Genomic DNA, 10,799 nt, shown 5'->3' with positions numbered 1-10,799 from the left:
CCTGGGATAAACATACCCATCCTAAAATAAAATATAGGAAATAGTATAAGGGCAGACTAGATGGACCATGAGGTCTTTTTCTGCCATCAATCTTCTGTTTCTATATTATATTATATTATAACTAGGATATTTATTGAAAGAAAGTTAGATTAAATTTAAATTAATTTCAGTTTAAGAGGATTGGACGTCGAGGATATAAGGACAGGAATTTTATTAAATGGGTCAAACCGAGTGGTTTGCTGAAATTATATAAGATGTCCACAGCGACAACCATTCAAAAAGTGGCCAAGGCCCCATGAATACCTAGCTCAAAGGTCAATTGAGAACATGCTGATGACCAAAAGAGATGATAAAACTTTTATAAAACTTGACAAAAGAAAATACAAAAGAAGAGGAAATCATTGCCAAAGACATTTTATGAAATGTGCTGTTAATTTAATGTAAGTGATTGTTGGAGGAAGCCTATGTTTCTATATTGGAAAGTAAGCAAAATTTCACCGCTCAGCTTTGAAAGCTAAGGGATTTTCTGCCTCTCAGAATGTTCTTGCTTTTTTTCCCCGCCCGGAAGATTTGGGCCTGCCAGGCCAAGGCTACCAGGGCAGCGAGACCAAAAGGGCCTCTCGGAATCCTCCTTAGGTCCCGGCCCAGAGCCGCCTGGCTCGCTTGGCCGTATTTGAAGGGAGAACACCTGGACGGAGGAATCTCCTCAGCGCCAAGAAAGAAGGGGGCGCGGAACAAGCCCCCCGCCTCCGCTTCTCTCTCAGCTGGGGCGGAAGGAGCGAGGGAAATGTCCCCCCGCCGGCGACCCGCCCCGGGGCGCGCTGAGGCGAAGCGGCCATGGCTTTCCTCCGGCTGGCCCAGCTCGCCGCTTGGTGCTGCTGCTGCTGCTTGGCGGGAAGCAGCGCCACGGAACTCCCCCCGGGGCCCGGCGAGGCCTCGGAGGAATTGGTAGGCCCTGACGCCGACGCCCGTTTCTTTCAGCCGGCGCAGCTACACGCCGGGCTGACGGTGGCTGCCGCCGCGCCGTCTTTCCGCGGCCCAGGGAACCGCGACCGGCGCGCCAACCGGGAGCTGCCTATCTTGTTGTGGTGGAGCGGCAGCCTCTTCCCGCACTTCCCCGGCGAGGCGGCGCGCATCGACTGCCCGCGGGGCTCCTGCTTGGCCACCAAGGACCGCCGCGTGCGAGCTCACCGGCGGACGCGGTCGCTGCTCTTCTACGGCACGGACTTCCGGGCCTACGAGGCCCCGCTGCCGCGGCTGGCCCACCAGACCTGGGCCCTCTTCCACGAGGAGTCGCCCATGAACAACTACCTGCTCTCGCACGGCGCCGGCATCCGCCTTTTCAACCACACCGCCACCTTCCCCCGCCAGGCCGACTTCCCGCTCAGCCTCCAGTGGCTGCCCGACCTGGCCTACCTGCGCCGCCCGCCGACGCGCGGCCTGCCCGAGAAGGACCGCCTACGACGCCAGGGGCTGGCCCCGCTGCTCTACCTGCAGTCGCACTGCGACGTTCCCGCCGACCGCGACCGATACGTGCGGGAGCTCATGAAGTACATTCAGGTAAGAGGGCTTCAGCCCGGGCCGGCTCTTGGTGGTGGGAATGCGGCCGCTGGGTTCGGATGGGCCTCGGGGCACGAGGGGAAACGAGGAGCTTGAGACCCGGCGCTGAAATCGGGAGCTCCAAGGGGACGATGGCAGGGAAGAGGATTCCCGAGACGGGCAGGCGCGTAGCCGCTGGAGTTGGAATAGGCGCAGGGGTAGGCAAAGTTGGCTCTTCTATGACTTGTGGACTTCAACTCCCAGAATTCCTGCGCCAATCATGCTAGCTCAGGAATTCTGGGAGTTGAAGTCCACATGTCATAGAAGAGCCAACTTTGCCTATCCCAGGAATAGGGAAACCATTTGGATGCTGGGGCCACAGTTGCCCCTAATGAGCTGCTGAAGGCGGGATTCGCATCTGGTGAAAATGTTGTTAAAAGTGATCCATTTAGACATTTCGTTGTGGAAAAACAAGGCTAGAACAAAGTTGGTGGCATTTATTTTATTTATTAGATAGGAAACTGTTAGGGTGAATGAAAGAGGCAGAGAGAAGTGGCTTCAAAACAACAACAACTTTATTTGGCAACAACCCAGCAAAGGCTTTGTCTGAGGGCCAGCCCAAAAAGACCTTGACGCTGTTTCTGAGTGGTCTAACACATGGCAACTCCAAATCTCAATTAGCAAATGCTCTGTCCTACACATTGGGAAGAAGAATCTGAACTCCAAATACGAACTGAATAATCAAATTATCACAGATAATCTCCACTCGGTTAAAGACCTTGGTATACTAATAACAAAAGATTTAAGTGCCAAAGCCCACTGCAACAATATAGCCAGGAAGGCTTCAAGAGTTGTAAACCTAATCCTACATAGTTTCTGCTCTGGCAATCTCACAGAGTTTACAAAATTTTTCCCAGACCCATCCTTGAATACAGCCCATCTGTTTGGAATCCATATCGCATCTCAGACTTTAGCACCCTTGAAAATGTCCAAAGATACTTCACCAGAAGAGCCCTTCACTCCTCCACTCGAAATAGAATAACCTATGAGACTAGACTTTCAATCCTGGGCCTAGAAAGTTTAAAACTAAGACGCCTTAAACATGATCTAAGTATTGCCCATAAAATCATATGCTGCAACGTCCTGCCTGTCGGCGACTACTTCAGCTACAACCACAACAACACAAGAGCACACAACAGATTTAAACTTAATATTAACGACTCCAAACTTGACTGTAAAAAATATGACTTCAGTAACCGAGTTGTCAAAGAGTGGAACTCATTACCGGACTCCATAGTGTCATCCCCAAACCCCCAACACTTTACCCTTAGATTATCTATGGTTGACCTATCCAGATTCCTAAGAGGTCAGTAAGGGGCGAGTACAAGTGCACTAGAGTGCCTTCCGCCCCCTGTCCTATTGCTCTCCTATATCTCCTATACCTTTCCTCTATTCCTATATCTCTTCTTCTATTCTTTCATTGATATGTTCTAATCCTATATCTTCTTTTCTATTATTTCTTAGATATATTTTACTATGAGTATCTCCTCTATAACCTTCATCATGTATTTTACTATGTGTATATAGATATATACCCACTAAAACCCTCGTTGTGTATTAGACTAACTAACTAACTAAATAAACAAACAAACAAACAAACCCAGCAAAGGTTTTGTCTGAGGGCCAGTCCTTTTATAGGGAGCTACCAAACAAGCTAGCCAATCAGCAGTCAGTATTTTCCCTCCAGAATGGAGGACCTGACTGAAGCCTATGTGCTATGCAATTTAGATAGATGGATAGTGTTACATAGAGTGAATGGGAGAGGTAGAGAGAAATGGCTTAAAATAAGTGTTGTGCATGTATACAGAGAGAGAGAGAGAGATATCTAGTCCTATTTTGTCATGTTAGCCAGCTGGATGACTGAGCATTCCTCTCTTTGAGCCCAATCAGCCTGACAGAGTTGTTGCCTGGAAAATAGGGAAAAGGAAAATTAAGTAAGTTTGATATGTTGAGTTTTATTTTATCAAAATAATACAATTAGTCCGCAACTTAAAACCATTTATTTAATTGACTGTTCAAAGTTACAAAAAATAACATATAGGTAAGTCGGTCGGTCGCTCTTGGTTGAGAAAGACTTGACAAGTTGCTTGTTTGGGTTAAGCCAGGGGTCCCCAAACTTTTTACACAGGGGGCCAGTTCACTGTCCCTCGGACTGTTGGAGGGCCGGACTATAAAAAAAACTATGAATAGATTCCTAGGCACACTGACATACCTTATTTCTTTGTCTCTCTCTCTCTCTTTCTTGCTTTCTTTCTCTCTCTCTTTCTCTCTTGCTTTATTTCTGTCTCTTGCTCTCTGTCTCTTTCTCACTCTCTCTCTTTCTATCTCTCTTCCTCCCTCCCTCCCTTTCTCTCTCCCTCTCTTTCTCCCCCTTCCCTCCCTCCCTCCTTCCTCTCCACTTCTCTTTCCCTCACTCTTTTTCCATTCTCTTTCCCTTTTCTTTCTTTCTCTCCACTTCTCTCTCTTTTCCCTCTTTCACCCTCCCTCTTCTCTCCCCGTGGAGGACTCGCCCGACAAGCCTCTGACCCTGGACTCCCATTCAATCCCCGTTCAGAAAACAGGAGCTAGCTACTCAAAGAGGAGGAGGAGGCGGGCGTGTGCGTGTATGTGTGTGTGTGTTGTGCCCAGCTCGTCTTTCAGCAAGCCTTTACCTCGGGTGAGATGAGATTGAGGGGGACGTTCTCACTGCTTTTCCAGTGCGGCCTTGGAAAAGACCCGCGGGCCAGATAAATGGCCTCAGCGGGCCCCATGTGGCCCGCGGGCCGTAGTTTGGGGACCACTGGGTTAAGCCGATGGTCTTCCCAATAGTTATGGTAATCAGTTTAGCAATGATTTGATGAGTTCCTGTTTTGCCATTATTATATTTTGACCGTTGAGTGTCAAGTGTTGGGAGAAAAACCCCTGGGTTTGTTCTCCAGCTAGGACATGCCACAGACTTTGAGAAGAATTGGATTCGGGAGCCAGCTGCCAAAAAGCGTAAACCTTTTAATGTAGGAAGGCAAGAAAGAGAAGTGACACAACTCAAGTGTTCTCTAGCTCAGTGTTTCCCAACCTTGGCAACATGGAGATATCTGGACTTCAACTCCCAGAATTCCCCAGCCAGCATTTGCTGGCTAGGGAATTCTGGGAGTTGAAGTCCAAATATCTTCAAGTTGCCAAGGTTGGGAAACACTGCTCTAGTTGCTTCTTCCATAGCAAAGATGCACTGGGGAAGGGGAGAAAGGAAGAGAAGATGGAGAAAAATGTAACAGACCATTACCATCACTTTTCCAGGTAGACTCTTATGGTAGCTGCCTGAACAACCGAAAACTTCCCAATATGAGATTGATGGACACTTCTACAGCCACTACAGAGGACTCTGAATTCATGAATTTTATTTCTAAATACAAATTTCACCTGGCGATGGAGAATGCCATATGTCCTGATTATATGACCGAGAAACTCTGGAGGCCGATGCACGTAGGGGCTATCCCTGTATATCGAGGTTCACCATCTGTACGGGACTGGATGCCTGATGACCATTCCATTATTCTTATTGATGACTTTGGAAGCCCTAAAGAACTGGCAGAATATATTGACTTTTTGGACAGGAACTCCGATGAATATTTGAAATATCTAAAGTACAAGGGTCCCCGTGGCATTACAAACCAGTTCTTGCTTGAGAACATGAGGAAGCGTGAATGGGGAGTTAATGACATGTCCCGACCTAATTACCTAAATGGATTTGAGTGCTTCGTCTGTGACCGAGAAAATGCAAGGCTGGATGCAGAGAGGCGCCACAAAAAAACCGGTGGGAAGTCACCAGCTCCAGAAGTTCATATTGCACAGACCACACACATGGGGTGCCCTTCACCAGCACCTGGTTACGGCAATATTGAAGATATTCCTGATGGAGACAGGTACTTGCATTTTTTGTGTGTGCAATAATTGTTATTAGTTCACATTTTCATATCTTAACATTTCCAAGCAGATCCACATCTGTGTATATACATTGGTGATAGTGCTTGTATAATTTATATATACAGTGGTACCTCTACCTAAGAACGCCTCTATTTACAAACTTTTCTAGATAAGAACCGGGTGTTCAATATTTTTTTTGCCTCTTCTCGAGAACCATTTTCCACTTACAAACCCGAACCTCCAAAACTGTAACCGGAAAAGGCAGGGAGAAGCCTTTTTTTTTTTTTGAGAGAAAATGCTGACTACTAATTTATTTATTTATTTATTTATTCATTCATTCATTCATTCATTCATTCATTCATTCATTCATTCATTCATTTATTAGATTTGTATGCCGCCCCTCTCCGAGAACTCAGGGCGGCTCACAACAATAATAACAAAGTACAAATCCAATATCTAAAAACACAATTTAGAAATCCTTATTAATAAAATAATCACACAACCCAGTCAAACCATACATAAAGCAGTAATTAGGGGAGGTGTCAATTTCCCCATGCCTGGCGGCAAAGGTGAGTTTTCAACAACTTACGAAAGGCAAGGAGGGTGGGGGCGGTTCTGATCTCCGGGGGGAGTTGGTTCCAGAGGGCCGGAGCCGCCACAGAGAAGGCTCTTCCCCTGGGCCCCGCCAGACGACATTGCTTAGTCCAGTGTTTCCCAACCTTTTTTGAGCCGCGGCACATTATTCATGTTTTCAAAATTCTGGGGAACACTGAAGGGGGGGGCGGGGGGGCTAAAGAAAAGTTTGGACAAAAAAAAAATCTCTTCCTCCATTTCACTCTATTTCTCCCTCCCTTTTTCTCTCTCTTCCTTCCTTCCCTTCTTTCTCTCCATCCCTCTTTCTTTCTTTCTTCCTCTCTTTTTTGCTCTCTTTCTCTCTCCCTCCTTCCCTCCCTCTATGTCTTTCCCTCTCCCTCCTTCTCCCCTCTTTCTCTCTCTCTCTTGCTTTCTTTCCCTCTCTTTCTCTTGCTTTCTTTCTCTCATTCTCTCTCCCCTCCTTTTTCTCTCTCTCTCTTTCTCTCTCGTTCACCACGCCAGCAACAGAGAGAAAAAGAAAGAGCGAGAGAGAGCCGGAGAGAGAGTGGAGTGCGCAGCAGCCATCAGCCTCCTCGCTCTCCCAGACGTCCCCAGCGCCCGGCCTCGCGCCGCCTCCCGTTAGCCCGGCCGAAAGCCACACAGTCCCGGACTCCCGGATCGCTCGCTTCTCCGGCCAGCGCGGCGCTTTCCTGGGCAGATGGCTTTGCTGACCGGAGAAGCGAGCGATCTGGGAGTCCGGGACTGTGTGGCTTTGAGCCATGAAGAGAAAACGGCAGCAGGGAAAAGTCGGCCGTTTTCTCTTCATGGCGCAAAGCCACACAGTCCCAGACTCCCGGATTGCTCGCCCCAAGGCAGGAGGCGGCGGCGGAGGAGAGTGGGCGGATCGGGCGGGCAATGGGGGAGGGCAGAGAAGCCAGGGGCGCGTTTGGCCGGAGGCACCGTGGGGAGGCAGGGGCAGGGAGGTGCGGCAGTAGGTGCCTCCGGCCAAACGCGCCCCTGGCTTCTCCGCCCTGCCCCATTGCCCGCCCGATCCGCCCACTCTCCTCCGCCGCCTCTCGCCGCGGCACACCTGACGGTGTCTCGCGGCACACCAGTGTGCCGCGGCACACCGGTTGGGAAACGCTGGCTTAGTCGACAGGACCTAGAGAAGGCCAACTCTGTAGGACCTAATCGGCCGCTGGGATTAGTTCGATTATATCCATTTATTTAGTAACATAGCTGTTAAGTGAATCTCGTTTCCCTGTTGCCTAGCTTGTCTGGCAGCTCCCTATAAAAGGTCTGGCTGTCAGACAGAGGCTTTTTTGCTGGGTTGTAAATACAGTGGTCCCTCGACTTGCGCGTTCTCGATTAGCGCGAAACGCTGCAACGCGGTTTTTCAAAAAATATTATTTAAAAAATAAAATATTAAAATATTATTTAAAAAAAAAAATTTTTTTTTTTAAATTTTTTTTAAAAAAAAATTTTTTTTTTAATTCTGTTCCCTGAATGGAGACCGCCGGCCGCTCAATCGGGCCGGCAGGGAACAGAATGGAGCCTTCCGCGGCGGGGCTGGTAAGGGGGGGAGCCGAGGGGGGAGCCGAGCCCAGCCCCGTGGCATTCGCTTTCCTCCCTGCCCCGGAAGCTCTCCGAGGTTGCGAAGGAGCCCACAATCAGTCTCGGCTGCGGGTGGGAGGAAGGCGAATCCCCCGTGGGCTCCGTTACATTTTCCGCTGCCAGCCAGGCCATGCTGGCGGCAGCGGAACAATCGCTGGGTGGAAGGCGTGCTCGGCTCTGCCGCTCCAGCCGCTTTCGGCCGAGCCTCCCCGGCCAAGCAGCCAGGGAAGTCGAGCCAGGCGTGGCGGCGGCCTGCGCCGATGTTCCCCGCTGCGACGGAAGGCAGTCGCTTGGCTAGGGAGGCTCGGCCGAAAGCGGCTGGAGCGGCAGAGCCGAGCACGCCTTCCACCCAGGGAGTCCTGCCCTTTCATTCCCGCCGACCACAGGGGCGAGGGGTGGGGATGAAGGGGCAGGACTTCCCGGGCGGAAGGCGTGCTCGGCTCTGCCGCTCCAGCCGCTTTCGGCCGAGCCTCCCTAGCCAAGCGACTGCCTTCCGTCGCAGCGGGGAACATCGGCGCAGGCCGCCGCCACGCCTGGCTCGACTTCCCTGGCTGCTCGGCCGAAAGGGGCTGGAGCGGCAGAGCCGAGCATGCCTTCCGCCCGGGAAGTCCTGCCCCTTCATCCCCACCCCTCGCCCCTGTGGCCGGCTCATCCAGGGGGGCGTGTGTGGACTGGCAAGCGGCAAGCGGGAAGACCAAGGGAAGGTTCCTTCAGCCGCCCAACACCTGATCCGCTCCGCAGCGCGGCAGCAGCGAGGAGCCGAAGATGGGGTTTCCCCTTTGCCTTTACCCCATCTTCGGCTCCTCGCTGCTTCCGCGCTGCGGAGCAGATCAGCTGTTGGGCGGCTGAAGGAACCTCCCCTTGGTCTTCCCCGCCGCCCACACGCAAACTCCACCATCTGCGCATGTGCGGCCATGAAAAAAATGGCGCACATGCGCAGATGGTGGTTTTACTTCCGCATCCAATATAACGCGGAAATCGGTTAGCGCGGGAGGTCTTGGAACGTAACCCCCGCGCTAACCGAGAGATCACTGTACAATGGTACCTGTACTTAAGAACGCCTTTACTTAAAAACTTTTCTAGATAAGAACTGGGTGTTCAAGATTTTTTTTGCCTCTTCTCAAGAACCATTTTCTACTTAAGAACCTGAGCCTGGAAAATTTTCCCTGGAAATTTGACAGCTGCACGAAAGCTCGGCCAGTTTCCCGCCACTCCCCCTGGGTTACCTGATCCAAATACATATATTAAAGTTGTTTCCAGATTTTTCATTCAACCAGACTATTAATTTCGGAAGCAAATACGTGGTTTAGCTTTAGTAATAAATATTTCATGAAGTTCTAGATGAATATCAAAATGTTTGGCAAGTGAAGTAACCACTTACTTCATTTTTATTTTCCCATTTAGTTGTTAAAAAAATGCTTTATTCTGACCATATAATCACTCTGACAAAAAAATAATAATAATTTTTTTGTTCTATATGTTTCAGCTGGAAAGAAATGTGGCTTCAAGATTACTGGCAGAGTCTTGATCAAGCGGAAGCTCTCACAGTTATGATTCATCATAATGAAACTCACCAAGGGAAGTTTTGGGATTACATGCACAAAATCTTCTTGAAAAGAACTCAGCACAACTAACCAGTTAGGATTATTTCACGTTACATGAACAATGGGCAGAGCATGGACTCTTACCAACTTGCCTTACATGACAACTGAATGTGTTAATCAGGCAGATACTAGACACACCATTCAGGAATAAGATAATAACATTTTTACTGAAATATTTTAATCAGGAATTAAATCAATTGTTTTTATAAAGTATTTTTTATTAAAAAGTGACTACTGCTGCAATTCGTTATATAGCTTTTTTAATTCTATAAAAAAGTTCTTTGTATATACAGTGATACCTCGTCTTACAAACGCCTCGTCATACAAACTTTTCAAGATACAAACCTGGGGTTTAAGATTTTTTTGCCTCTTACAAACTATTTTCACCTTACAAACCCACCGTCGCTGAGATGCCCCGCCTCCAGATTTCCGTTGCCAGCGAAGCACCCATTTTTGCGCTGCTGGGATTCCCCTGAGGCTCCCCTCCATGGGAAATCCCACCTCTGGACTTCCGTGTTTTTGTGATGCTGCAGGGGAATCCCAGCAGCACAAAAATGGGCGCTTCGCTGGCAAGGGAAGTCTGGAGGTGGGGTTTTTCAGGGAGGGGAGCCTCAGTGAAATCGCAGCATCACAGAAACACAGAGGTCCGGAGGTGGGTTTTCCCATGGAGGGGAGCCTCAAGGGAATCCCAGCAGCACAAAACGGGGTGATTTTTGGGCTTGCACGCATTAATCGCTTTTCCATTGATTCCTATGGGAAACATTGTTTCATCTTACAAACTTTTCACCTTAAGAACCTCATCCCGGAACCAATTAAGTTTGTAAGACAAGGTATCACTGTACAGTGTTCCCTCGATTTTCGCGGGTTTGAACTTCGCGAAACGTCTATACCACGGTTTTTCAAAAATATTAATTAAAAAATACTTCGCGGTTTTCCCCCCTATACCACGGCTTTTCCCACCCGATGACAACTTCTACCTGCAGGAACGGGTGGTGGGGCGCCACGAAGAGCGGCGCTTGGAGGCCACCACGGCACCGTTGTTGTCATCACGGCGCAAAGTCACGCAGTCCCGGATCGCTCGCTTCTCCGGCCAGCAAGCCGGCTGCCTGGGAAAGCGGCGTGCTTTTCAAACGCGGTGCTTTCCTGGGCAGCCGACTTTGCTGGCTGAAGAAGGGAGCGATTCAGGACTGCGTGGCTTTGCGCCACTTCAAAAATTTCTGCGGGGGGGGGGGTTTCCTAATGGCTGTGCGTGCGCACGCCCACGCAGCTTAGAAGCAACAGTGGCCGGCGCCCTGCCACCGGGCCCCAAAAGCTCACTTCCTGTCACCGCCAGAAAGCTCCAACCAGGCCGGGCTCGCGGCACACCTGACCATGTCCCGCGGCACACTAGTGTGCCGCGGCACACTGGTTGGGAAACACTGGTGTAGACTGTGGAAACTTTACAATGGACCTCAAGCATGTTGCAGTGTGTGCCTCTCCATTCTTCCTCCATACTCGGAGTCCTCCATA

The 10,799-nt window shown here is 49.7% G+C and overlaps 1 protein-coding gene across 1 annotated transcript; it reads left to right on the top strand.

Moving 5' to 3' along the window:
* Positions 1–548: 548 nt before the first annotated feature.
* On the top strand, positions 549–9,533 carry FUT11 (fucosyltransferase 11). The gene is made up of 3 exons (XM_070752077.1): positions 549–1,560; positions 4,873–5,498; positions 9,173–9,533. Exons 1-3 carry the CDS (start codon positions 838–840, stop codon positions 9,318–9,320), a joined length of 1,497 nt encoding a protein of 498 aa, XP_070608178.1. The 5' UTR covers positions 549–837; the 3' UTR covers positions 9,321–9,533.
* The last annotated feature ends 1,266 nt before the right edge of the window (positions 9,534–10,799 follow it).

Source organism: Erythrolamprus reginae, chromosome 5, assembly GCF_031021105.1.
Source record: "Erythrolamprus reginae isolate rEryReg1 chromosome 5, rEryReg1.hap1, whole genome shotgun sequence".
Classification (NCBI taxonomy): domain Eukaryota; kingdom Metazoa; phylum Chordata; class Lepidosauria; order Squamata; family Dipsadidae; genus Erythrolamprus; species Erythrolamprus reginae.
Note: the sequence above shows the minus strand (reverse complement) of the source record. Positions and strands in the feature narration are given on the sequence as shown.

Bases quoted from the DNA above. Each gene is read 5' to 3' on its own strand.
- FUT11 (XM_070752077.1), top strand. From the start codon at position 838: ATGGCTTTCCTCCGGCTGGCCCAGCTCGCCGCTTGGTGCTGCTGCTGC. The intron at 1,561-4,872 runs GTAAGAGGGCTT...TCACTTTTCCAG, and splicing joins AGCTCATGAAGTACATTCAG to GTAGACTCTTATGGTAGCTG. The intron at 5,499-9,172 runs GTACTTGCATTT...TATATGTTTCAG, and splicing joins GATATTCCTGATGGAGACAG to CTGGAAAGAAATGTGGCTTC.